This window comes from Pogona vitticeps, chromosome 1 (genome assembly GCF_051106095.1).
Source record: "Pogona vitticeps strain Pit_001003342236 chromosome 1, PviZW2.1, whole genome shotgun sequence".
Lineage (NCBI taxonomy): Eukaryota > Metazoa > Chordata > Lepidosauria > Squamata > Agamidae > Pogona > Pogona vitticeps.
In genome coordinates, this window is record NC_135783.1 from 27,768,556 (window position 1) to 27,793,818 (window position 25,263).

The 25,263-nt window shown below is 41.8% G+C and overlaps 1 protein-coding gene and 1 long non-coding RNA gene across 3 annotated transcripts in view; one reads left to right on the forward strand and one right to left on the reverse strand.

Annotated features, from left to right (window-relative positions):
* Positions 1-9,663, reverse strand: part of LOC140704430 (uncharacterized) — a 27,959-nt gene extending 18,296 nt beyond the window's left edge. Inside the window, exon 1 of the long non-coding RNA XR_013540317.1 lies at positions 1,378-9,663. This is a non-coding gene — a long non-coding RNA (uncharacterized LOC140704430). The remainder of the gene's footprint in view (positions 1-1,377) is intronic.
* A 63-nt stretch (positions 9,664-9,726) lies between these two features.
* The window catches only part of SERTAD4 (SERTA domain containing 4), a 43,284-nt gene continuing 27,747 nt past the window's right edge, over positions 9,727-25,263 (forward strand). For both annotated transcript variants that reach the window (XM_078382930.1, XM_020794656.3), the window contains exon 1: positions 9,727-14,862. Coding sequence is in view for 1 of the 2 variants with exons in the window: in XM_020794656.3 (XP_020650315.3) it covers positions 14,431-14,862 (432 nt within the window). In the remaining variant the exon portion in view is untranslated. The remainder of the gene's footprint in view (positions 14,863-25,263) is intronic.

Consider the following 25,263-nt stretch of genomic DNA (forward strand, 5'->3'; position numbering starts at 1 on the left):
GTACCGAAGTGATCCTGCACATTGCTCCCATCACAACGGTCTCATCAACCCTCGGTACAATAAACCACAACTTACTCGGGTTCCCAGCCGCTACCTCCCGGTACCAAACACCTGCATAGGAAGCACTCCAAATTGCAGACTACTTCGGTACCACCTCAAAGCGTTTCATCCAAGTCTCTCCAGGACCTTCCACAGCCAACTCCTACTCTCTCTCAATTCTGTCTAGCTTCTCCTACCTCTTCTTCTCATTCATTCTCTTCAGATTCCTCTCACTGTATACCGGACCAGGAATCCCCATCTAATGTACCAACACCGGATTCTGACGTTAACCCCAACAATCCTCCATCTCCATCTGATTATTTCTCCTCATATTCGCAATTAGTTCTGCGAATCGCCAAAGCCATGGAACTTGATGTGCAACAGCCTTCCCAAGTTTAATCAGACAAAGTCTTTGAAGACATCAATGAGCAGCAAACTTTGCCTTTGAGCATGCGTTTTATTCCTTCTTTGCTTGAACTTACTAAACAAACCTGGACAAAACCTTCCTCTGTACCACAGATGTCTTGTAAAGCTGAAAATCTTTATAGAACACACGGAAACCATACTGCCTTCTTATTTAAGCATCCACCTCCTAATTCACTCATTGTAGATGCTACTCAAAACAGGGCACATAACCACTCTAGCATGATACCTAATAATAAGGAAGGCAGAAAACTTGACATCGTAGGATGCAGGATCTACTCCCTGGCATCGTTCATCCTTCACGCTGCCAATTACACCGCAGCTATGGGAGCCTACCACCATTATCAGTGGAATAAAGCTCTCCCATTTCTCCTATCTGCCGCAGGCGAATACAAGGCCCGTGGGGTCGCCTTTCACCAGGAAGCCATGGCTTTTGCACGCCAAGAAAGAATCACAGCTAGGCACATCATCAATGCCTCTTCGCGACACATGGCTACTGCACATATTTCAGATGATGCCAGGATGAGACATCCACTGTTCTCAAACAGGAAATTCAATCTCTCCTCTCAAATGACGCCACATCCCCCATCACTACCCCAGAAGACCATCCAGGCTTCTTCTCCCGGTACTTTACCGTTCCAAAATGGGATGGCGGACTAAGGCCTATCCTTGACCTTTGAGAACTCAATTACTGTATCATCCAAAAACGATTCTGTATGGTCACACTAGAACGAATTCTACCTATTTTCCAAAAGAACGATTGGTTTGCTGCCATAGATCTAAGCAACACATACTTTCATATCACAGTCACGACCACCGCAAATTTCTCAGGTTCGACGTCACGACCACCGCAAATTTATTAGCACCAAGAGTATTTACAAAATGTTTGGCACCTGTAGTAGCTCATTTACGTACCCTAGAAATGTTGGTCTTCCGGTACATAGATGACTGGCTCATAGTCTCTCCTTCTCGCCCTCAAGCTTTGAAAGATATCCAGGTGACCCTTTATCCCTTTTCAGATCTGGGCCTAAAAATCAACAGAGAAAGATCAATCCTCACTCCCACTCAGCGCATTACATACATAGGTACACTCTTTGACTCTACCAAAGCAAGGGTTTTTCTTCCTCGAGAGAGGGCTGTCAAACTTCACTCTCTCATCACTCATTTCCGTCCCAACTCCTGCGTCACAGCACATTCTGTTCAGCATTAGGCCTTATGGCTTCTACAAGCTCAACTATTCTACACGCCAGGCTGAAAATGCATTCCCTCCAGTCCTGGTATCTCACCCTCTTCAATCCCATGACAGAACCACCATCAAAACTCCTCAAAGTCACTCCCGAGCTCTCTTCCCAACTTCTTTGGTGGGACACCCCAACTAACCTATTCATGGGACGGGCTTTTACTCCACTTCAGCCATCACTTCAAATTACCAGATGCAAGTACTACCAGATGGGGTGCACACATACACCCCATCTGGTAGTACTTGCATCGGGTAGTACTTATATCTCCACATACATGCTACCTGGTCCCACAAGGAATGCAACCTTCATATAAACAACCTTGAGCTTCTAGCCATCTTCAAGGCATTCAGAGCCTTCAAGCCTATCATACATGGCAATATCATCCAAGTAACGACAGACAACACCACCGCATTATTTTATGTCAACAAGCAAGGAGGCACACACTTTCTCCCACTCCTATATCTTACAGTACAATTTTGGGAATGGTGCTTTGAACACCACATCTTTCCCATAGCAGTTCATATTGCCACACAGGACAATCTACTGGCAGACAAACTCAGCACGCTGCATACCCAGATGCACAAATGATCTCTAGACCAGTCATTGTTTCTTCACCTTTGCAAACTCTGGGGTCAGCCACAAGTCGACATGTTTTCCACACCTCAAAATACCAAGTGCAACTTTTTCTATTCGAGCAGGCATCGGACGCGGATCGCTAGGAGATGCACTTATGGCAGATAGGACTACATACCTCATATACCTCTTCCCTCTCATTCCTCTGCTTCTCAGGACAATATCCAAAATCAAACACGATCATACCAACACAATTCTCATTGTCCCATAGTGGCCAATACAGCCATAGTTCACCATGCTCCGTTTTATCACCAACGGTTACCTCTGCCTGCCCCTCATTCCACACCACCTCTCACAACATCGGGGCAGGACCCACCACCTAGATCTCCACAACCTCCATCTCACAGTGTGGAGAATTCTCCCTCAGTTAATGCTATCCTTGCCAATGCCTGTAAACCTTCCACAATCAAACTCTATTCCTACAAATGGTCTGTCTTCACCAAATTTGCTCTCCAACATAATCTTCCCACTAATCCAACAAATTTACAAGCTGTCCTTCAGTTTCTCTCCTATCTATTTGATAAACAATTATCACTCTCAACTCTCAAGGCCTAATTATCTGCCATCATAGCCTATCAGCCTCAAGATTCGGAAGCTGCCATGATTTTTTGACATCCCACTCTAAAACGTTTTCTATGAGGCATTTCCAATATGTGCCCTTCGGCTCCTCCACCTCCTCCACAATGGTCTCTATCCCTTGTTCTCCACTGGCTCTCCCAGCCTCCATTTGAACTACTTGGCGCCGCTTCGCAATACCTCCTCTCTCTCAAGACGCTCTTCCTAGTTGCCATCACCTCTGCTTGCAGAGCATCTGAACTTGCAGCCTTGAGAATTTATCCTCCATTTCTCCAATTTTATCCTGACAAGGTCACCCTTTTTCTGGATGTCTCCTTCCTGCCAAAGATGGTGTCCCACTTCCACCTCTCCCAACTGATAATTCTACCTACGTTTTCCCCATCACTTACAACTGATTTGGAAAGATCTTTACACACATTGGACGCCAGAAGAGCTCTTGCCTTTTATATCTCTAGAACCCCCTCTTTCCATAAATTAAAAAAACTATTCGTATCACTGCATCCCTGAGGGTGGGTGGCCCCTCCATCTGCGGTTTGGGAAACTCCCTCTCTTTTGGGAGGTGACTCTCACCGCGAAGAGTGAGGTTCGCAGCTTGGGGATCCATCTGGACCCGGCGCTCACCATGGAGACCCAGGCAGCATCAGTAGTCCGCTCCACCTATTTCCATCTGCGGCGGATTGCCCAGCTGCGTGCCTATCTTGATGTTGGGGCGCTCACCACTCTGGTCCATGCACTCGTAATCTCAAGATTAGACCACTGCAATGCACTCTACATGGGGCTACCTTTGGGGTCGTTGCGGAAACTTCAAATGGTGCAAAATGCGGCGGCCAGAATTCTCACTGCGACAAGAAAATACCAGCACATCTCTCCCATCCTGGCCGCCTTGCATTGGCTTCCCATTCGTTTCCGCATCCACTTCAAAATGTTAATGATGACTTATAAAGCACTAAACGGTTTAGGACCTCGATACATGGAGCACCTTTTCCCACCTAGATCTACCCAAGTCACTTGTTTTAGCCAGGAAAGATGGCTGGGGGGCCTAACACCGAGAACGGGCCTTCTCGGCAGTGGCTTCTCGACTATGGAACACCTTGGCACTGGAAATCACCCTGGCACCCTTGCTGGGTGTTTTTAAGAGTCATTTAAAGACCTGACTCTTCAGGCAGGCCTTCCCTCCAGTCAACACCTAATTTTCTTTTTTCTTTAGTTTTTTTCCATCTTGATTTTCTAATTTGTTGATATAATTATGTCATTGATTTACATATATTGATGGTTTTTAGTTGATTGTATTTTATAATATTTTATTCTTCTTTGTAAGCCGCCCTGAGTAGACTCTATCTAGAGGGGTATAAATAGAATAATAAATAAAATAAATAAACAAATCCCCTTCATAAAGGATTTCATGTTTCTCCTCAAACGATTTCCCGATGGATAGTTTCCACCATAAAATTGGCATATCAACTTGCCAAACAGCCTCTAACTATAGGTATTAAGACTCATTCCACTAGAGCAACAGCTACTTCTGCAGCATTCCTTCGTGGAGTTCCATTCCTGAACACTTGCAAAGCTGCAACATGGGCAATGCCTTCCCTACAGTGGCAATGCCACTCACTACAGACTGGACTTAAGAGCCAAAACGGATGCATTGTTTGGGAGAGCTGTGCTGCTTCAATCCTTCCGTGATGTCCCTCCACCTATAAGGTAAGCTTGTTAGTCACCTATTAGTGTGCATTCACAGAGACTACAAATAAGTAAGAGAGGTTACTTACCTGTAACTCTGGTTCTTTGAGTGATCATTTGTGAATTCACACTTCCCACCCGTCCTCCCCTCTGCCCATCACTCCTGTATCCTTTGTTGCAGCGGCGTGCTGTTCTTAGGAACTGAGGTGATTGCCAGGACAGGTGGACTTCGTGGGCTAGGGGCGCGGTCCTTGATGAATGTAGCATAAAGCTCTAGAATATTCCGGAGATCTCTGTGCAAGTGCAGATTAAACCCCATTAATGTGAATTCACAGATGACCACTTGAAGAACCAGAGTTACAGGTAAGTAACATCTCTTTTTCAAGTTGGGACAAACCCAAACCTACCCAAAGGAAAACAAACTGGCAATGTTCCATGAATTTCCTGATTCATTTTGGGCATTGTGCCCATCTCTAGTCACAACTATTAAAAGTAAGCATTTTTGTAGCCTCTTCATCTAGTATTATTGGCAACATCTGCTTCACAGATCTCTCTCATGGAGACACTAATGGCATGCATATTGCATGTGGTTGGGAATATGCATGTGGTAAGAACTTTAATGTCCATGATGTACAGTGCTGTCAGAAGACAATATATATAGTGGCATTCATTTAGGGGATATAATTCTTAAATGAGCCCTTATATGGTTCTTTAAATAAATAATAGCCCTGGTTGGTTTATATGTTATGCTCTTCTGTTCTCTCATCAGATTTTACTACACTTTCTTTACAGGCACCTGTGGAATAAACTTACTCATGAGGTAATCCCATTCTGCTATGAAAATATGAATGTAGCAACAATATAGGCAGAGAAAATTCTTTGCTTGTATGTTTTCCTCTTGAATGTCAGCTTGCTAGGAATTCATTCATTAACTACTGCAACATTTATATCTTTGTAGTACTGCTACCAATCCAGATATATCTCTTTTCTTTAACATAAATGCTACTGAGGTTTCATTCTCAATCATCCGCCCCTGATTCATGCTGTTCATTTAGCAATTGATCACATCAACTCCGATGTTAACTTTCCTGTCTCTTCCAGCTTCCTAATTTCTCATGCAGATGCTGAATTATGGCGTAAGTGGCAAGGAAATCCACATTCCATATTACTCTTGAAAGAGAATGTAGGGCATCAGTATGTAATAAATGGAGCTGGAACATTGCCAGAGCACTTGGATTAACTACCTACATGTAAAAAATTATGGCCTGGGGTCTTTAATTAACTGAAGTAATTATCATTTCTCCTTTACATCTTATCCAGCAGATGGCATCTCCAGAAAGGCAACTTTCCTTACTGTTCCTCCCATACTAGGGGCATTAAAATTGCAGACATGCAGCCACTGAATTAGCATTGCCAACTTTAACAATATTAACAGATATATAATGTTCATAGGTTATCAGGTATTTTCATAGTAGAGATTCATAAAATTCTATGTGGATTTGGTTCATTCTGGTAGAACTGAGGGGTAATCCATTCCTACCCACTGTAGCTCCCCAAAAATAGTTATCAGCAGCTGGAAAACCCTTCAGAGTCAGGTTTTGGGCAGTACACAGAGCTATGGGAGTGAGAAAGAAGGAAGCTGACAGCAGAACATTATATCTGGTCCTGCAGTTTGTCTTTCTGCAGCACACTGAGAACAACCAGAATGCTAGGGGGAAAGAGGTATATGCATTTAACCAACATGTACCTTTTATTTCCAGAAAACACCATGTTATTCTTGTCAGATACCTCATTTCTTCATGAAGACTGTCATTCTGCATTTTTGCAGCTATTTTCAGGAGCAGATGGAAGGGAAAACATGTGTCACCTGAAAAAATAATGAATCAGATATATAGCACCCCGCCCATTACTCTCTTTTTCACGATCTCTAAGGGACGGAAGTAAATATTTTGAAGCATTGCCTCCAAAGTTGGTTAGAAGCAAAAAAACAACAGTGGTCTCTCTCTTCCTTTATGGATGTGAAGAACCAGGAATTTCAGTAGGAGCGTTTTGTCATGCACTCTGCAATGAATTACTGTATTGGTCTTCTATACAGCAGCAAAATGCACAGGAGCCTAGCTGATCATTCTACTGGGCTATGGAAACTGCACATAATGGAACATTATAATCCTTGCCAATTATACTACAGTACAAGTGAGGAGACAGGTTTGGGTCAGAGCAGCATTTAAAACACAATATTAAAAGCTAAAAACAGTAAATTATTGAAACATTTAATAAGAATTAATAATATTATATTTAAAGTGTTAGGTAAAAGCATGACTATAAACAGATTCAGAAGCAACAAAAGAAAAATGATCCCTTTTACTGTCTCCTAGACAGTCAAGTACCTATTAACAATCCATAAGGGAGCACAACTCAAGAAAGTATATTTGTTTCATCTTGTAGTATCCCTGCAGGTTATTTCAATACATTCTCTGAAGAAGGTCCAAAAATAAGCTGACATTTGTTGGGTTTACTTTGGAACAACACCAATACAATTTTTCAGCATGTTGAGACATGCTTGCTTTTTTATTTTTCAAATGGGGTGGCCAGGTAGAAAAGAAGACGGGGCTTTATATGCTTAATAGTTCTGTAGACAACATAACCAGTCATGTAAGCAATGCCTGCTTAAATTCTTTCTTTCATGTAATGTACAGGCAAGTACAAGAGCCCTCTCATCTTTTTCATCTGGCCATCCTAAATACACTGGCAATAAACATAGATTAACCAGGGCAACTTTCCAAAAGCATTGCTTTCAGGTCCCCCCCTTATATTCAGTCTCTATTGTCCAAATGTCCTTCATGGATTGCTGCCTTATCGTGGCGGAGGGGCTTGAGTAATTCAGAGAAGCTATGGGCTATGCTGTGCAGGGACATCCAAGATGGACAGGTCATAGTGGAGAGTTCCGACTAAATGCAATCCACCTGGAGCAGGAACTGGGAAGCCACTCCAGTATCTTTGCCAAGAATACCCCATGAACAGAAACAAAAGGCTAAAAGATATGACACTGGAAGATGGGACCCTCAGGTCAAAAGGCGTCCAACATGATACTGAGGAAGAGTGGAGGACAAGTACAAGTAGCTCCAGAGCTAATGAAGTGGTTGGGCCAAAGCTGAAAGGACGCTCAGCTGTGGACATGCCTGGAAGTGAAAGGAAAGTCCGATGCTGCAAAGAAAAATACTGCATAGGAACCTGGAATGTAAAATCTATTAACCTTGGTAAGCTGGAGATGGCAAGAATAAACAGGAGATGGCAAGAATAAACATTGACATCCTGGGCATCAGTGAACTAAACTGGACAGGAATGGGCGAATTTAATTCAGATGACTATCATATCTACTATTGTGGGCAAGAAGCCCATAGAAGGAATGGAGTAGCCCTCATAGTCAACAAAAGAGTGGGAAAAGCTGTAATGGGATATAATCTAAAAAATGAAAGAAAGATTTCAATATGAATCCAAGGCAGACCTTTCAACATCACATAATCCAAGTTTATGCACCAACCACCACTGCTGAGGAGACTGAAATTGACCAATTCTATGAAGAGTTGCAACACCTTCTAGTACTGACACCAAAGAAAGATGTTCTTCTCATTATAGGGTACTGGAATGCTAAAGTAGGGAGTCAAGAGATAAAAGGAACAACTGGTTAACTTTGGCCTTGGAGTTCAAAACGAAGCAGGGCAAAGGCCAATAGAGTTTTGTCAAGTGAACAAGCTGGTAATCACAAACACTCTTTTCCAACAACACAAGAGGCGACTCTACACATGGAAATCACCAGATGGGCAATACCATAATCAGACTGATTATATTCTCTGCAGCCAAAGATGAAGAAGCTCTATACAGTCAGCAAAAACAAGACCTTGAGCTGATTGTGGCTCTGATCATCAGCTTCTCATAGCAAAATTCAAGCTTAAACTGAAGAGAGTAGGAAAAAACCACTGGGCTAGTCAGGTATAATCTAAACCAAAGCCCTTAAGAATACACAGTGGAAGTGAAGAAGAGATTTAAGCAACTACATTTGGTGCACAGAGTGCCTGAAGAACTTTGGATAGAGGCTCGTAACATTGTACAGGAGGCAGCAACAAAAACCATCCCAAAGAAAAGGAAATGCAAGAAAGCAAAGTGGCTGTCCAACGAGGCCTTAGAAATAGCAGAGAAAAGAAGGGAAACAAAATGCAAGGGAGATAGGGAAAGTTACAGAAAATGGAATGCAGACTTCCAAAGAATAGCAAGGAGAGACAAGAGGGTTTTCTTAAATGAACAGTACAAAGAAATAGAGAAAAATAATAGAAAAGGAAAAACCAGAGATCTGTTCAGGAAAATTGGAGATATTAGAGGAACATTTTGTGCAAAGATGGACATGATAAAAGACAAAAATGGGAAGGACCTAACAGAAGCAGAAGACATCAAGAAGAGGTGGCAAGAATACACAGAGGAATTATACCAGAAAGATTTGGATATCCCGGACAACCCAGATAATGTGGTTGCTGACCTTGAGCCAGGCTTCCTGGAGAGTGAAGTCAAGTGGGCCTTAGAAAGCCTGGCTAACAACAAGGCCAGTGGAGGTGATGGCATTCCAGTTGAACTATTTAAAATCTTAAAAGATGACACTGTTAGGGTGCTACATTCAATATGCCAGCAAGTTTGGAAAACTCAGAAGTGGCCAGAGGATTGGAAAAGATCAATGTATATCCTAATTCCAAAGAAGGACAGTGGCAAAGAATGCTTCAACTACTGTACTGTACAATTGCACTCATTTCACATGCTAGCAAAGTTATGCTCAAAATCCTACAAGGTAGGCTTCAGCAGTATGTGGACAGAGAACTCCCAGAAGTACAAGCTGGATTCCAAAGAGGCAGAGGAACTCGAGACCAGATTGCTAACATGTGCTGTACTATGGAGAAAGCCAGAGAGTTCCAGAAAAACATCTACTTCTGCTTCATTGACTATGCAAAAGCCTTTGACTGTGTGGACCACAGCAAACTATGGCAAGTCCTTAAAGAAATGGGAGTGCCTGACCACCTTGTCTATCTCCTTAGAAACCTATATGTGGGACAGGAAGCAAAAGTTAGAACTGGATATGGAAAAACTTCTTGGGAGGAAAGCGATGACAAACCTAAACAGCATCTAAACCTAAACAAGCAATGACAAACCTAAAAAACAAATATTGAGTGAAGATCTAAACTACTCTTAAGGTGTTGCTGCAGATGCAGTTGAGAGATAACTGAGAAGAAACTGTTGGGGGTCAAAACATACACATTGGGAAGGTATGGCATTAGGGCTTCTCAGTTCTAGAATGTTCTGGGAAATATTTGCACCAGTGCAGAAAACCCATATGTGTGAATCACAGAGATCACAAAGAACTGTGTAGGACTCAACAGGCAAAATCTTATGTAACTCCATGCCCAATTCTAGGAACACTTAATTTGAAGTAACTGAAAGATCCCTACTCCTCCCCAATTTAGGTTTCAAAACTCCCCTTTGCACTGGGAAGGCTTTGGGAGCCTTGGGATGAGGTAGGGAGCCTTTAAGAGTCCAAAATGGCTTCCATTTTACTGCCAGTAGGATCAGGACTGCAACTGGCAATCTAGTGGCAATTTCTGACTTTTAAAGTTTCATGCACACACACTGTCCCAAGGTTCCCAAAGGCTCCCCAAGGAAGGAAAAAAATCTGCTGTGGAAGCATGTAGAGGGGAAAAGACAGGAAGCAGGTCAGGCCATTGAACCACCTGGCCTAGTATTGTCATTTTTGACTGTCAGTTGTTCTACAGAGTTTCAAAGAGGATTATTTCTTGACAAGATTCTGGTATTGCTGGTGGTTTCTCATCCAATTACTGTACTAACCAGTCTTGTATAGTTCTGAAACCTAGTAAGAGTGGCATGTTCAAGTTAGTACAGTGGTGACTGCCCCCTCCCAGAGAAAGGATGTTAAACTAGACTGAGCCTTGGTCTGATTCAGTGGGATTTCTGTCGTATTTTCTTTCTTTTTAATGTTGGTTTACCTCAGTGGTAAGCTTTATTTGTATCCCCTTTTCTCCAGGTGCTTCATCAACACATGAGATGACAGCTGCAGCTCCTCAGTCTGCATAGAAGGTAAGTAAACAGATTCATGCATTATCTCTGTTTCAGAAAACCTGACCGCAGCCAGAATATTTGTGATCCCAACAGAGAGAGTACAGCTGCTTTTTAAAAATGTTTTGAATAATCATCATTCTGTTTTCTTCACATGCACTATTTTTTCCTAGGTGAGCACTAAGGCTAATTTCTACACTGTAGAAGAAATGCACTGCCAGTAAGGATCTCTTACTTGAGACATCTGGAGCTATTTGCTCTGCAGGCAACTTTCTTTAATTCGGTTGCTCTCTTCATGCATTACACTAGATTACGTAAATTGTTCTCTTGGCGCTGGTGGCTAAATGGATCTGCTTTGGGATGGGGGTAGGAGATATGAAATGTTTAGTCTCTTCCAGATGTATGGTTTGGTGAAGAAATACTTACTCATGCTTCTCACTTCAGAGATAATTGCATTACAAAAGACTGTAGCTTGTTTTTGTACTACAGTTTTGGTCTTGTAACTGCACACTTAAACAGAGTTAGTCCAATTCATTCTGATTGCACTTCTGTGTGATGTATAAATGTACATAGGATCACACCCTATACATGTTTCATTTACAAAGAGAATTAACCACCTATAAGACTGAACTCCTTTTTATGGAGTCCATAACACTGTACCCAGTGTGGTGCACTGGATAGAGTAATGGACTACAGTGATGGCGAACCTATGGCATGCATTCACACGAGCGATTTGTTGCCATAGAGAAATACTTACCTGTCCTCCGATCCCGGATTTCGGCACTCCCCTCTGCTGGTGCAGTGGTCCAGCGGAGGGGTGCAATGGCAACCGTTACTGGTCTAGCCAGAAAATAACAAGTATTTATTTGTTCATACCACCCATGGGGGGGGGAGGAGATAAGCATATAACCCTTGCAGTGCAGGAGCAGTTGTTTTTTCTAAACTAAAACCTCAGCAGTCAGGGTTTAATTGCAGTATTGACACTTTGAAATAAATTATTTGATTTTGTGTTGCAGTTTGTGCACTCGGGCTCAAAAAGGTTCACCATCACTGGACTAGGACTTAGAAGACTTGGATTCGATTCTCCAGCTCTGGCATAGAAACTCACTGGCGGTGAAACTGGTAAAAACATTATTTAAATACCTCACTTACCTTGAAAACCCTATTAGGGTGGCTGAAAGTCAATTCTGTCTTGATAGCACATAACAACAAACAGCTAGGGTACAAATTACTTTTCATTAACTTTATTACTGAACAGAGTTTGAAAACCAGGAGGGAATTAATTTTTTTAATCTGAACCTTTAATATTCTATAAAATAAATGTGCCACTCAGATGGTTTTATTTGCAGATGCTAATTCCCCAACTTTGATTTTTTGTTGAGCTGATTTTTCCATTTTATGTTATTCTAGTTGCTTGAAAGAGAAATAACCTTGAGGCAACTATAAACAGATAAATTTTTTACCTTTACACATGACAACACTTTTATGGTTATCTTGGATAAATCCTTGAAAACGAGTACTTTAAAGAACCCATGCCAAAATAGACAAAACAGACAAACCATTCAACTGTTTTTCATTTTGCTCCTTTAAAAAACTTAACATTAAATAACATGTTACTTGATTATAGAATGTTCTCCCCCATCCTGTAACTGGGACCGACTATTTGCAGAAGGGATTCCAGCCTAACCTGCACTAGAATTATCTGATGACATCATGGTTCAAGTCAGTGAACCATAAAAGTGGCATCTTGGTCCTTCATATGCTAATCTAGAGAGGTTCGTAAGTGGGTTGTGCAATTGCAACATTCAAATACTTTACTCTTTTAATATTAATGGAATAGATGGGTCGTGATTCATAATTACTGTTTTACCACTTGCAGTGCTTTGTTCTGCTTGTTCATTGGAATTTTGGAACATCTCTTCAGAAGTGGAGGTTGGAAAGGTGAAACAGCTCAAAATCAGACAGTATTTGCAGAGCAGAATAGGAACTAAAGCATTTTCAAGCTGCATAATAAATGCTTCCAATTGGGGTCAAATATTAGTGGTCTTTTAAAGATCTCTTAATGATTTTGCTACCATAGTTTTAGAATGTTTTTATTTTAAATATGTTTGAACCTGCCCAGAGCTCTCTGGATGATCGTGTCTAAATACTACTTTCACAGTAAGTAAATGCTCAAAGATTTCCCAAACTGAGATCTGCCTGGAGCAGTTTTCCCCAAGTGTGTGTTCATTAAACATGCGGCAAGTACCAATGATGGCAATTAAATAACAAGCAATCTGTGAAGTTCACCCTATAAATAACCAGAGTGATGGTTGTTGTGGGTTTTTCAGGCTCTTTGGCCATGTTCTGAAGGTTGTTCTTCCTAACATTTCGCCAGTCTCTGTGGCTGGCATCTTCAGAGGACAGGAGTCAGAACTCTGTGCTCTTTTGCAGTTGTTGGATAGTTTATACCTATGGGAACAGCTTTTGTCCTTTTTCAGGGGATTGGGTGATTATGATGATCAGAAGGTTTTTTATGTGTGCGTATTGTTGTGATAAGGGGGAGAGATGATCTGTCACTGTGATTGATGGGTGTTGTTAGCTGATCATTTATGTGCAGTGATCCCTGGTCCTGGTGGCTGGGTAGAGTTTGTTGAAGATGCCGGCCACAGAGACTAGCGAAACATTATTTATTTATTTATTGGACTTATATACCGCCCCATAGCGCTACAAGCACTCTCCGGGCGGTTTACAATTTTTAATTATACAGGCTACACATTGCCCCCCCCAGCAAGCTGGGTACTCATTTTACCGACCTCGGAAGGATGGAAGGCTGAGTCAACCTTGAGCCGGCTACCTGGGATTTGAACCCCAGGTCGTGAGCAGTTTTTAGCTGCAGTACAGCGTTTTAACCACTGCGCCACGAGTGAACAACCTTCGGAACATGGCCAAAGAGCCTGAAAAACCCACAACAACCATCAGATCCCAGCCATGAAAGCCTTCGCGAACACAACCAGAGTGAGTTTCACCAGTTACCCTGCACCCTAGTTTGTTATGTCATGAAAATGATACACTGATTGGATTAATAGGACGAGTGTGGTATACAGTAATTGCAGCCATACTGAAGGTTACCTGGATTGCTTGGAATACAAGAAAAACCATGCTAGGTTGGACAGGTGGCATTTACCCCAGTAGTATAGTTTCCAGAAATGGTCAGCCACACTTCTGTAGGAAACCCACCAGACACAAGCAACCGCTTGGAATACAGGTATATTTCTGAGTATTACAACATCTGGTACTCAGAAGTTCTTGCCTCACAGCCCCCAGCCTGAAACTCTTATCCACCAGAGCACAGCACTTCAGCTAATGCTTGGCCTTCCAGCTCCTCATCTGTTTCCTATCAGTGGCGCGTTCGCTAGAACAGATGAAAGGCTCGCAAGCAGAAAATGCAAGACTCCCTCGACAACAATGGTTTCCTTGATGAGAACAAATTAAGCCCCTTAGCCCGCGTGGCAGAAGGAGCCATTCAGCTCGTGGAGGATAAGGGAGAAAGGGCGAGGGCTCTTAGGTTTCCCGCCCTTCCTCCAAGCAGGACATTTGAAGGAAGAGAGGGTGGGTGGGAAAGAAAAAAAATTCCCTCCCGGTTTTTCTCTTTTCCTCAGCCAGCCAGCTGCAACCCGGGCCAGACGGTGCTTGTTATCCTCCTTTCCCTTGCTAACCCTCAGGGCACCGTGAGAAATATATATGCATGTGTTTGTCTCTGTGTATGAGAGACTGCGTCTACACACAAGTAGCACCAGCAGACATCTATCTATCTATCTATCTATCTATCTATCTATCTATCTATCTATCTATCTATCTATCTATGGTATTATTATATCCGTGTATGTGTGTGTGTGTGTGTGTGTGTGTAGAAACAGGATGGACTGGTTTCACACGCTCCTTCGTCTATAGAGCCAGCTTCTTTCATTATCATCTACCACAACAGCCGCCTGCACACAAGCGAGGGCGGGAAGGAGGAGACAACCCTCACCTCTCCCCCCCCCCGCGCGCCCAGAAGCAGCAACGGGCACTGAGGGCAAGCCCAAAAAGAGGCCGCCAGCGGGATCCTGAGGGAGGGAAGCGCCGCCGCCGCCACTACAGCCACGGCCGCCGCTGTTTTAGCCACGCAGAGCCGCGGGTAAGGAGAAAGTGCTCTGGGGGCGACAACGGCAAAGCGGCTCGCGTGGTCCCGGAAAGCGGCTTGGGAGGAGGAGCAGAAGAGGGGACCGAGCAAGGGCAGGGGCTGTCCGGAGGGACACAGGAGCATCTCGTATGGACGCCCCGCTCGCCCCGATTCAGTCAGGCAATGTAGCGGGTCTCTTGAGCACAAGGAAGCCTCCTCCTCAGGCGTTGCCCTGTGCTGGGGAAAGGTGATGGCAGCGGAGGACGAGCGAGGGGGGGTTTGCCCCCTCACTTAAGCTGCAGGGGAGAAGGGAGGTGTGTGTCTGTGGGAGGAATAAGCCGAGGCGCGGAGTGGCGGAGCCACAGCGGAGAGTACGATGTGGCGGTTGGCTCGGGCGCCCTTTTTTGGAGGGAAAGGCTGTTTGTGGGAGGGCGGGGAAAAGGAAGCGCGAGAGCCGGCCGGTGTGCGGTTTCCACCCGCGAGAGAGAATTTGCTGCCCCGCAGTTGTCATCTCTTTTCCAGCTTCTCTTTGAAGATTTGGGACGGGAGAGGTGGTGAGGGAGAAGGACGGGGCTGGCAGCCTCTTGTCCTTTGAGGGAGGGAATCGAGCGGGAGGTCGCCCGCTCTTCTTTGCCCTCGTCGTTGCTGCCTCTCTCGCCCGCCTTCTCTTCCTCCCAAGCTTGCTTTTGCCAGACACAGAGAGAGAGAGCGCTGTGCCAAGCTCTCCATTAGGGAGAAGCTCCCGACCCTTTCCATGGAGTTATAAATAACCGGGGCACTTTAGTTTTAATTACGACGCGCTCCTCCACCAACCCTCCCTTTCAGCATCCTCCTCCTGATGGCTCTTTATGCTCTAGGGCGGATACAATAAGCAGATTCCCTTGAGGGAAAAGAGCTGCCTCTGAGCTATTACCCTCAGGCGCTCTTTGACTGGCTGGCAGAGCCTCTGAGCCACAAGCGGTGCGACTCTTAAGGGTGTGTGTCTGTGAGAAAAAGAGTGTACAGTACACTATTTAGCATACACGTGTTTTGGCCACGCTGAGAATTGCCTGTTTCTGCATACACATTTCATTCTTCTAGTAGGGATGGCTCCTGTGCAGCCCTATTTTAGATGAACAGTTAAGGTTCTACCACTGACTTTACTGTGATGTGAAGTGGGTACCTTTAGAAGCAGTGGGCAGCATAAACCCATCATCCCCAGCTGTGAGAAATGGCTAACAGTTCTTGTCCGGTAGAAATCTGTAGCAAGGAGTGCATATAATATGTGCATGCATTTATACTGCATTATTGGGGATAGTTGGATATACAGTACAAAGAGCACAGTAGGGACTGGGTTTTTGATTCTAAGAGGAATTTCTGATGTAACAGAAGAAAAACAACTATGCCTTATTAATGAAAAACAGCTTTAGTGTAAGGTAAACACATTTAGTTTACTTGGACTGCATTAATCTTTCTCAGTTTTTGTCTACTGCAAGCATCTTGAATGGAGTGGCAGGTAAATAAACATATATAAAAGAGAAAGGCTATTCAGAACTGCACATAATTCACCTCACATCAAGGTAGCCAATACTGTAGTTTGTGTCTTAACTACATTCTCCTTTAGCCCCCTTTTCTGTTCCCTTTTTGTCCAGCCTAATTTGTGGAAGGGTTTGTCAGTAATATTTTGCTGCAGTACCTCCACGTATGAAGATACGGGTAAATGATTCCTGTTTTCCCTGCTTGCCAAGATGACTCAATCATTAAAAATTCCAAACTTTGAGCTAAAAATGGCATCTGAAGTAAAGCCCCTGAAGTGAAGGGTGGAGATTTAGATGGAGGAACAGTAAAAAGTTGCTTCAGTGGCTCCTATTTTAATTTTAATTTGCAATATCTACTTGCATTAAGTTGGGTTAGTGAGCTGCTATACACTTTTGCAAAGACTGGATTCAATTTTGAAAGTCTGTTGCCAATATTTGTGAGTCATTTCTTTGGAATTCTACCTTTGGTGTTTATTTCCCTTAGAAGGAATCATGTACTGTATAATAATAGCTCTTAAACTTCATGGAAAGTAGCAAAGGGTACAGTGAAGGCAACTTGCCTTTTGCTTCAAAACACTTATTTTAGTTTTGTTTGCCTTATTCAGTGAACAGAAGAGAAGACGGCAATATAATTAAACTATAAAACATCTAATTTATTGTGTCAATGACATTTGTCTACTGCTAGATTAGGCTGTACAGTCAGTTGTAAAGGAAACCTTAATTGGTACTTCTTTTTAAAAGAATAATTAAAGAAACAAGAAAGCCATCTTGTGATTTTAGAGGTCTTTGTTAAGAGGAATGGCTGGCTTTGTCAGCCCACTCAGAGTTATTTGACCCAGTTTCTTTCTTTTAAGAAGTATACTATACCAGAACCAGTACCACTAACAATATATATTAATCACATATTTGTAAAAAAGCAGTACCCTGTTTCCCCAAAAATAAGACCTAACCTGAAAATAAGCCCTAGTATGATTTTTCAGGATGATCGTAATATAAGCCCTGCCCCTAAAATAAGCACCAGTTAAGTGAAGCCCTTCCTTGCACCATTGTGCAACAACCAGAAGAAGATGAAATGACTGTATTTGAATAAACGTAGATTGTTGTACATGACAACAATAAAACATCCCCTGAAAATAAGCCCTAATGCGTTTTTTGGAGCAAAAATTAATATAAGGCCGTCTTATTTTCGGGGAAACACGGTATTAATGCTAGGTAATAGCAGTACTCTTTCTCCACATGATATTCTGCAAGTTAAGTTGTCTTAAGTCTGTTTCCCACACAGTTTTTTATAATCTGTTCGCCTTTTCCTACTTTCTGTGCGGAAAGCGTTGTAATAAATTACTGTGCATAAATATAGATACGTTAAAAGTATACTACTTCAGTGCCTCTACATGAAAATACTGCAAAATTATATCGAGATTAATTATCAATTCAATTTTTCCATTGTTGGGCCCATAGAGAGAATCTAGTACAGTACTGGAAGGACAAAGTATTGCAAGGGGTGGGATTGGTTCTGAGAAACCTTGTCATAGATAAACCCAAAATTGCTGTTGTCTCATGTAACTTCTTTATGGAAGTGCTCAAGAGATTTAAGAAATCTGTAAACTGAGAAGATTACATCAGAAGCATGTTCTACAAATAAAGTTTAAAAATGCCATTAGCATGGTAGGTGAAGAAAGGCAGCATTTAAAGGGCAAAAGATGAGCAAGATTCTTAGACAAATGTAAACATTTTACTGTTCTCAGAATACTAACAGGTTCTTGCCTTTTATCTTATGTGCCAAAATCCATACATTATACCAAAGAGAACCCAAGTTTTCTTGATGACAGAATGTTTTAACAACAAAGAGATGACATAAAGATATTATGCATCTGTATATATCATAATGTATATTAATTCAAGTTTCAAATGATCATAAAGGCATGCCAGTTTATATCTTCTTTTCAGGTCTTTTAATGAGGAAGTAGATACCCGTATTGCAAGGAAAAATCAGTGATACTCCTGTATCTCTGGATCTTTGATTACATTACAAATCTATTTGTTATTATTTTTTTCCCTGGTAGTAGGTTCTAAGAAGACTGAGTAGAAGCAATGCCACTTAATACAGCCCACTGCTTAATTATCACTTAATTAACCCCAACATTTTAAAAACAAAGTACAGGAAATCAAGCTATTTAGAACAGCTGTTTCTAGGGACCTCAGAAGAGTGGTAATGAGATCCTGAGGCCATACGCTGGAAAACAAGAAAAACAAAATAGAGTTTTTGTTTTAAAAAATCAGAATGATTTGTTTTCCTAGCTCTGTGAACAAAATGGTGGCCTTAAGAAAGCAGCTTCAAGGCATCTGTGGTATAGCATGCAAATAGTGGTAGCTTATGCTTTGTACATATAAACCCATAGTCCAGTTCCTTATGTACCTAGAAAAAACAGAAATAAGAAATCTGAAAAAGACTAAAGAAATTAGCAAATACGTAGTCTGTCTTTAGACATAATGCAGTTCGTTATATCTTTGGGGCAGGTGAATGGGAATTGAGATATCTATATATTTAAACTATAAAATATTTTGCCAGAAATATGCTTTATTAAAAAAAGATATAGCTGCTTTCTTGGAATGTTAGCATAGCAGCTGTAAATTTAAAATATTATGTAACATTAAGCAAAACATATATTCCATAAATAAATATGAAGTTAAAGATTTCTACTGTATTCTGCTGTTGCCTGTAGGTTCGTAAAAATCACTTGTTTTATACAAGTTACTGAGCCATCAAGATAAGACAGTTGCTTATATTTATCTTGTGGAGGAATGACCAACAACTGCAGGTGTAGGCAAAAACACTTGAGCTTCTTGAGCAGATTAGTAATTTTATATTTTACAGAACAATTGGGTACTAAGATACAGTGGTGCCCCGCTAGATGCTTACCCCGCATGACGTTAAAATCAGTTTACGATTATTTTTTTGCGAGCGCAAAATGATGGTTCCATTGGGTTTTTTTCGCTTGACGAGCCTGCTTCGCGAACCATTTGTTCGCTAAATGACTATTTTTCCGGCTCCGCAAAATGGCTTCCCTTCGTAAAATGGCTTCCCTCCCTTCGCAAAATGGCTGTTTTCCAAACTCCTACTTCGGAAGACAGCGATTTTAAACAGCTGATCGGTGGTTCTCTATGAGCGATCTTCGCTGGACGATGAGGCATTTCCCCCATTGGAACACAATGACTGGTTTTCAATGCATTCCAATGGGTTGTTTCCCCCGCTTGACAACGATTTCGCTTAACAGCGATTTTCCTGGAACAGATTATCGTCGTCAAATGGGGCACCACTGTATATGTTGTAATCTGGACTGATGATTCTGCAAGTGAAAGTTCACACTTGATCTAATGTGCTGTTTTTGGACAGACTGCCTGTGTAATCAAGATTTCCAGTGCAATTCTTAACATAAATGAGTTGAGTAACAGTTATGTTTACAGTTAGATCAATGCTGACATGAGAAAACTAGAGAACCTTGTAACTTATGCTTTACATATCTACATTTGTCTTTCATTCTTTAGACTTTCACCATATTCTTTACCCTTTCATATATCAGTTTTTGTTTGGTGGCATGTGTCTTAAAACAGTCTCCTTTGTTTTGTTCTTTTTTTAAATTGAGATACTTTTACTTCAGGCTGACCTAGCCAATCAATGCACAGAATAATTTACCCATCTTTTCTTACTTAGGCTGTCTCCTTGTTTGAACGTAAAAACTCACAATTAAAATAAACTTCTGTGTTGTAAAATACACTGATAGGAACAATGTGAATTTTAAAATTGTGTGTAATTATAATAAAGATAAGAATCAGAAGCAACATAATTCCATTTTTGGTCTGCCTGTTCTCATGCATCCTTATGCTTTTGTCACTGCCACAAGACAACATGGGATTGTCAATGTGTCAACCCAATGCTTCTAGAGCAGCGATGGCGACCCTATGGCACGCATGCCCTTTCTGCAGGCACACAAGCCATAATTGCTACTCCTTCCCACAGCCAAACCTCAGGAGGTGGCTGCAGCCACGGTTCTGGCACTTCAACAGGCGGCGAGCCAGGATCTGGAACAGCTGGCACAGGATCTGGAGTGGGGTCTCAAGGCACCTCTGTGCCCGGGATTCCCCCTTCTGCTGCCACTTTCGGTTTCGCCACCACCACTTTGGGTTCTGTTGCTGAACACCGCCTGCTGGTTTGGGGGTTTTTTTCCCCAGTTTGGGCACTTGGGCCCAAAAAGGTTTGCCACCACTGTTCTAGAGGATCATGCTCTTGATCAGAAAAATGGTGGCCTGAGAACGGAAGATTTCTTGTTTACATCTGATCACTTCCTGTTGAGGATTAGGTTTACATTCCTATTCTCAGCATGGATAGACTATTAAAACCAATCTACCCTCATAGGCTAATGAGTTCAGAGAGATCTTTGAAAACCCTCAGGAAGTTTCCAGTTGGCACAAATGAATTTTTTATCAAAGGTATTGTTTCTCTGTAGGTATGGAAATGACACAGGCTCTTGATGTCATTTTTACAAATTACTTTCTCTTATTGAATAGAGCTTCTTCAGTTCCTTGATTTACAGTAGAACTGTGGTCAATGGCACAGTTTGGACATGGCATGAATGCAGGTAGCAGAAAACTTGTACTGATATACAGCCTGCCCAAATGAAACCATGAGTTTGTTTTACAACTTGTTTTGTGGTGGTGGTGATCGCTAGAAAGAAGCACATCACACCACCATAATATTTATGAAGAGTCATCTACCTAAGCTTTTCCAGGTAATTAAAAACCTTATTGAGTAAACTTATAAAGCAATATAAAGGAACCTTGATGATCCGCCATGACACATTTGCTAAATACATCAAGGATAAAATAGCTTGCATTCCTCATGATTTGGATGCCAGAATTCAATAAGATTCTGTAGTTCAGCTTGTGGCACAGGCCTGTCTGGTTAGATAACTGTAACAATTGAGGACTAAAGATGGGGACAAATGCTGATACAGTGGTGCCTCGCTTAGTGATGTTAATCTGTGCAGAAAAAATCGCTGCTAAGCTATAACATCACTAAGCGAAAATAAAAAGCCCATAGAAATGCATTAAAACATGATTAATGCATTCCTGTGGGCTCAAACTCACCTTTAAGTGAAGATCCTCCATAGCGTTGCCATTTTCCGTGCCTCTAAAGCGAGGTATCCGTGCCTGAAAACAGTGGGCGGCCATTTTGTTTACCCGGCGGCCATTTTTAAACCGGCAATCAGCTGGCTGAAAATGGGGGCTTTGCGATGATCGCTTCCCTGCGATCATCGCAAAGCAAATTTCCCCCATAGGGACCATCGCAAAGCGATCGCTTTTGCAATGGCAAAAAGTCCATCGCAAAGCGATTTCGTTGCTATACTGAGCAGTCGCTATGCGAGGCACCACTACTGGTGTGGCCAGTCATGTCTTTCCTTGACAATTGCCCTTCTTGGCACATAGCATTTAGCATGAGAGAGATTAATGTTTAGTCCATAAATTAAGCAAGTCCTAAGTATTTCAAGAGAGGATGACCTTGAAAAAGGTAGTGGTGACCACACTTTTAAATTACTCTTTCTTTTACCACAAGGATTTGAAGAACTGTATTCTCGAAGGCTTTCACGGCAAGGATATGATGGTTGTTGTAGGCTTTTTGGGCTGTTCGGCTGTGTTCTGAAGTTTGTTCTTCCTAATGCTTCGCCAGTTTCTGTGGCTGGCATCTTCAGATGACAGGAGTCAGAACAGAGTTCTGAGTCCTGTCCTCTGTGTTGGCTTGGGTCCAACACCAAAGGCAGATGTGGCGTTTGCCTCTCCAGAAGCTTGGAGTCAGATTTGGATAATGAAACTTCCAAGAGCACTCTGTTAGGGAAAACAAACCGTGGAGCCCAAGATAACAAGTTACACAGGGTCTCTTATCTGGTAGCTTCAAATCCTCCCCTTTATAAGCAAAGACGCGGACATATCAGGAAAGACCCAGAGAGAGTTCTGGTAAGACTTATAGCATTATATATTAGACTTCATATACAGTGGTGCCTCGCTTAGCGATTGCCTCATTTAACAATGTATTTGCTTAGCAATGAGGTTTTTGGAGTGATTTTGCACTCTGTTTAGCGATGTTCCCTATGGGGAAATTTGGCATAGTGATGTTCAGGACCTTGCCTCGCTTAGTGATGACAGTTTAGGTCCCCTTGTTTCACTTAGCGATGTCCGTTTTCGCTATTTTAAGTGTGTCTTAAAATGTTCAAAAACTGTTTTAAATGCTTGGGATCGTTAGTGAACCTTGTAAAACCTTTGCAAACTTAATTTGGCTTTGTTCTGAGTCTTCGTTAATTTTTGGTGAATTCCCCCCCCATTGGAATGCATTGAACTGTAGGTTTGACAGCAGTTCAATACATTCCAATGGGGGGGGGGGAAATTCATCAAAAATTAACGAAGACTCAGAACAAAGCCAAATTAAGTTTGCAAAGGTTTTACAAGATTCACTAACGATCCCAAGCATTTAAAACAGTTTTTGAACATTTTAAGACACACTTAAATTAGCGAAAACGGACCTGTCAAAACCATTGGAATGCATTGAATAGGCTTCAATGCATTCCAATGGGGGAAACATTGTTTTGCTTAGCAATGTTTCCTATGGCGATTTTCGCTTAAGGACGGTAATCCGTTCCCATTGGAACGGATTATCCGGTTTTCAATGCATTCCTATGGGAAATGGTGTTTTGCTTAGCAATGTTTTCCCATAGCGATGTTTTTTGGGAACCAATTAACATTGTTAAGCGAGGCACCACTGTATTAGCATTGGTCAGACATATATACATGGTAATATATACATAGACCTCTGCATAGATCTCTCAGAGCCACATAACATTCACATAAATAATGACCACCAGACTTACAACTGAGTGGCAAAGTGCTGTTCTCACTCTCTTGCTTAAATAGTGAGAGCAGCCTATCACTGCAGACATAGCAGCTGGACGTGGTTAACAAGCACTACTTAAGCTTGTTCCAGCTGCATGCCATCAGTCATCCACTGACTTGACGTTTACAGGCATGACTTTGCATTCTCACTACAATATTAAATGTAACCTCTTGTTCACTTAAAGGAACAAATCTTGACACTCTGAAGATGCCAGCCACAGAGACTGGTGAAAAGTTAGGAAGAATAACCTTCAGAACATGGCCAAAAAGCCCGAAAAACCTACAACAACCATTTGAAGAACTGTTTTCAGTTAACAAGTCTTGAGATGAGATTGATATTGGTACTCTTAATCTGGCTTTAGACCTGCTTTCTCTGCCAAAACAATCTCTGTTGCCCAGGTAGCTAGCTTTTTTTTTTTTTAAGTATAAGCAGAGTGTGACCCTGCTAATGCTCCTGGACTGCACAATAGCTTCTGGGTTATATGTCCAAGAAGGGGATTCCAGCCAGGCACTGTGCTCCATTGATCCTGTTATATTACCATTCCTTGCTGTGATTTCTGAAAATATACTGAATGTTGTCTGTGCACTGTCCAACCAAAGATTTGCAGCCATATATACTAAAAGATTTTTTTCTAAAAGGGAAATCCAAGATTTTCCAAGGATTATGTTTAGAACTACAGGTGTTGTCTAGTCTAAAATAGACAATAGGATGCTTGTGATAAGATGCTGAAAGATCATAACATTTTTTTAAAAAATAAATCCTTACCTGCCAGTATTTTTCTCCATACAGTGGCCAACTTGCACTTTATTCATAGTTTCCCATCAGAATAGACAAGATACAAGATGTACCATAGCATAAGTGCCTAAATGAGAAAATTTAATAATACCCTGCCCTGATTTCTTACAGCCTATAAGATGCAGCTTCTCCCATTGTAATGGTACCCAGTTAAAGGCATATTGTGACTTGTCTCTTTTCTGAAATTGCAACATCCTTATTGAGTGTGCAATTTGGCAATATTAAGTAAAAGTGAAGCTGAATATCTCACTGAGTTAGTTATCTGGCTGCTGAGCCAGAGACTGGGATTTCTATTTCCCACTGTGCCTCCCATGTGAAGAACCAGCCTATGTGGCTTTGGGCAAGCTGCATTGTCGGTGTCCTCAGAAGGGAATGGTAAACCGTTTCTGAGTACTCTCTACCTAGAAAACCCTGAAAAGGATTGCCATAAGTCATACTGATAGCACACAATTATACATTAAGTAAAACAGATAACTTAAGCAAGTAAGCCATGATAAATGCTAAAAGGAGACAAAGCACTAGAAGCAAAATAATTTTTGTCAAAGCACCTCCGACTCTTATTAGATGTGTTTTCTAGAAATAATTGCAATGCATGTTTATTCCTTTTCTTGCTTCTTAAATCAGCTGGTCGAAGTGCATACCAGTTATGTCCTTCAAAGAGCAACTATACAGGACAGGCCCTGTCCTTTGCAGCATCTGCTTATAAATAGATGCTCTTGCCCATTGTTTTGGATCTCAGAGATTTGTTTCTTATGCCCTTATTAGTCCTGATCTTTTTTCTCTCTTTTTGGATGCATGTACTATGAATGCATGAAAAAGGAGAAACAACAGAAATGAAAATTAATATTTTAAAATACTCATTCTGTTGACACAGGGACACACATGGTTTCCAGAACTCAGCACAATTATCTTTAATTATTCAATGAGATTTAATTCCATTGATGCATATGTCTAACTATCCAGATTTTGTGAGTCTTTCTCAGATAATTTGGGTGACTAAAGTTATTCTCTGTCCTGTTAGACATTTCTTCTTTACAGATAGTATACATCTTAGTAGCTAACTGCATGTCACATAGTACAAACGATAGCTTATTAAATTAAGAGAGAGCATTGCCCCAAAATTTGGGGAAGTTACTCCTGCAGTTCAGTCACAGGTCTTCCATG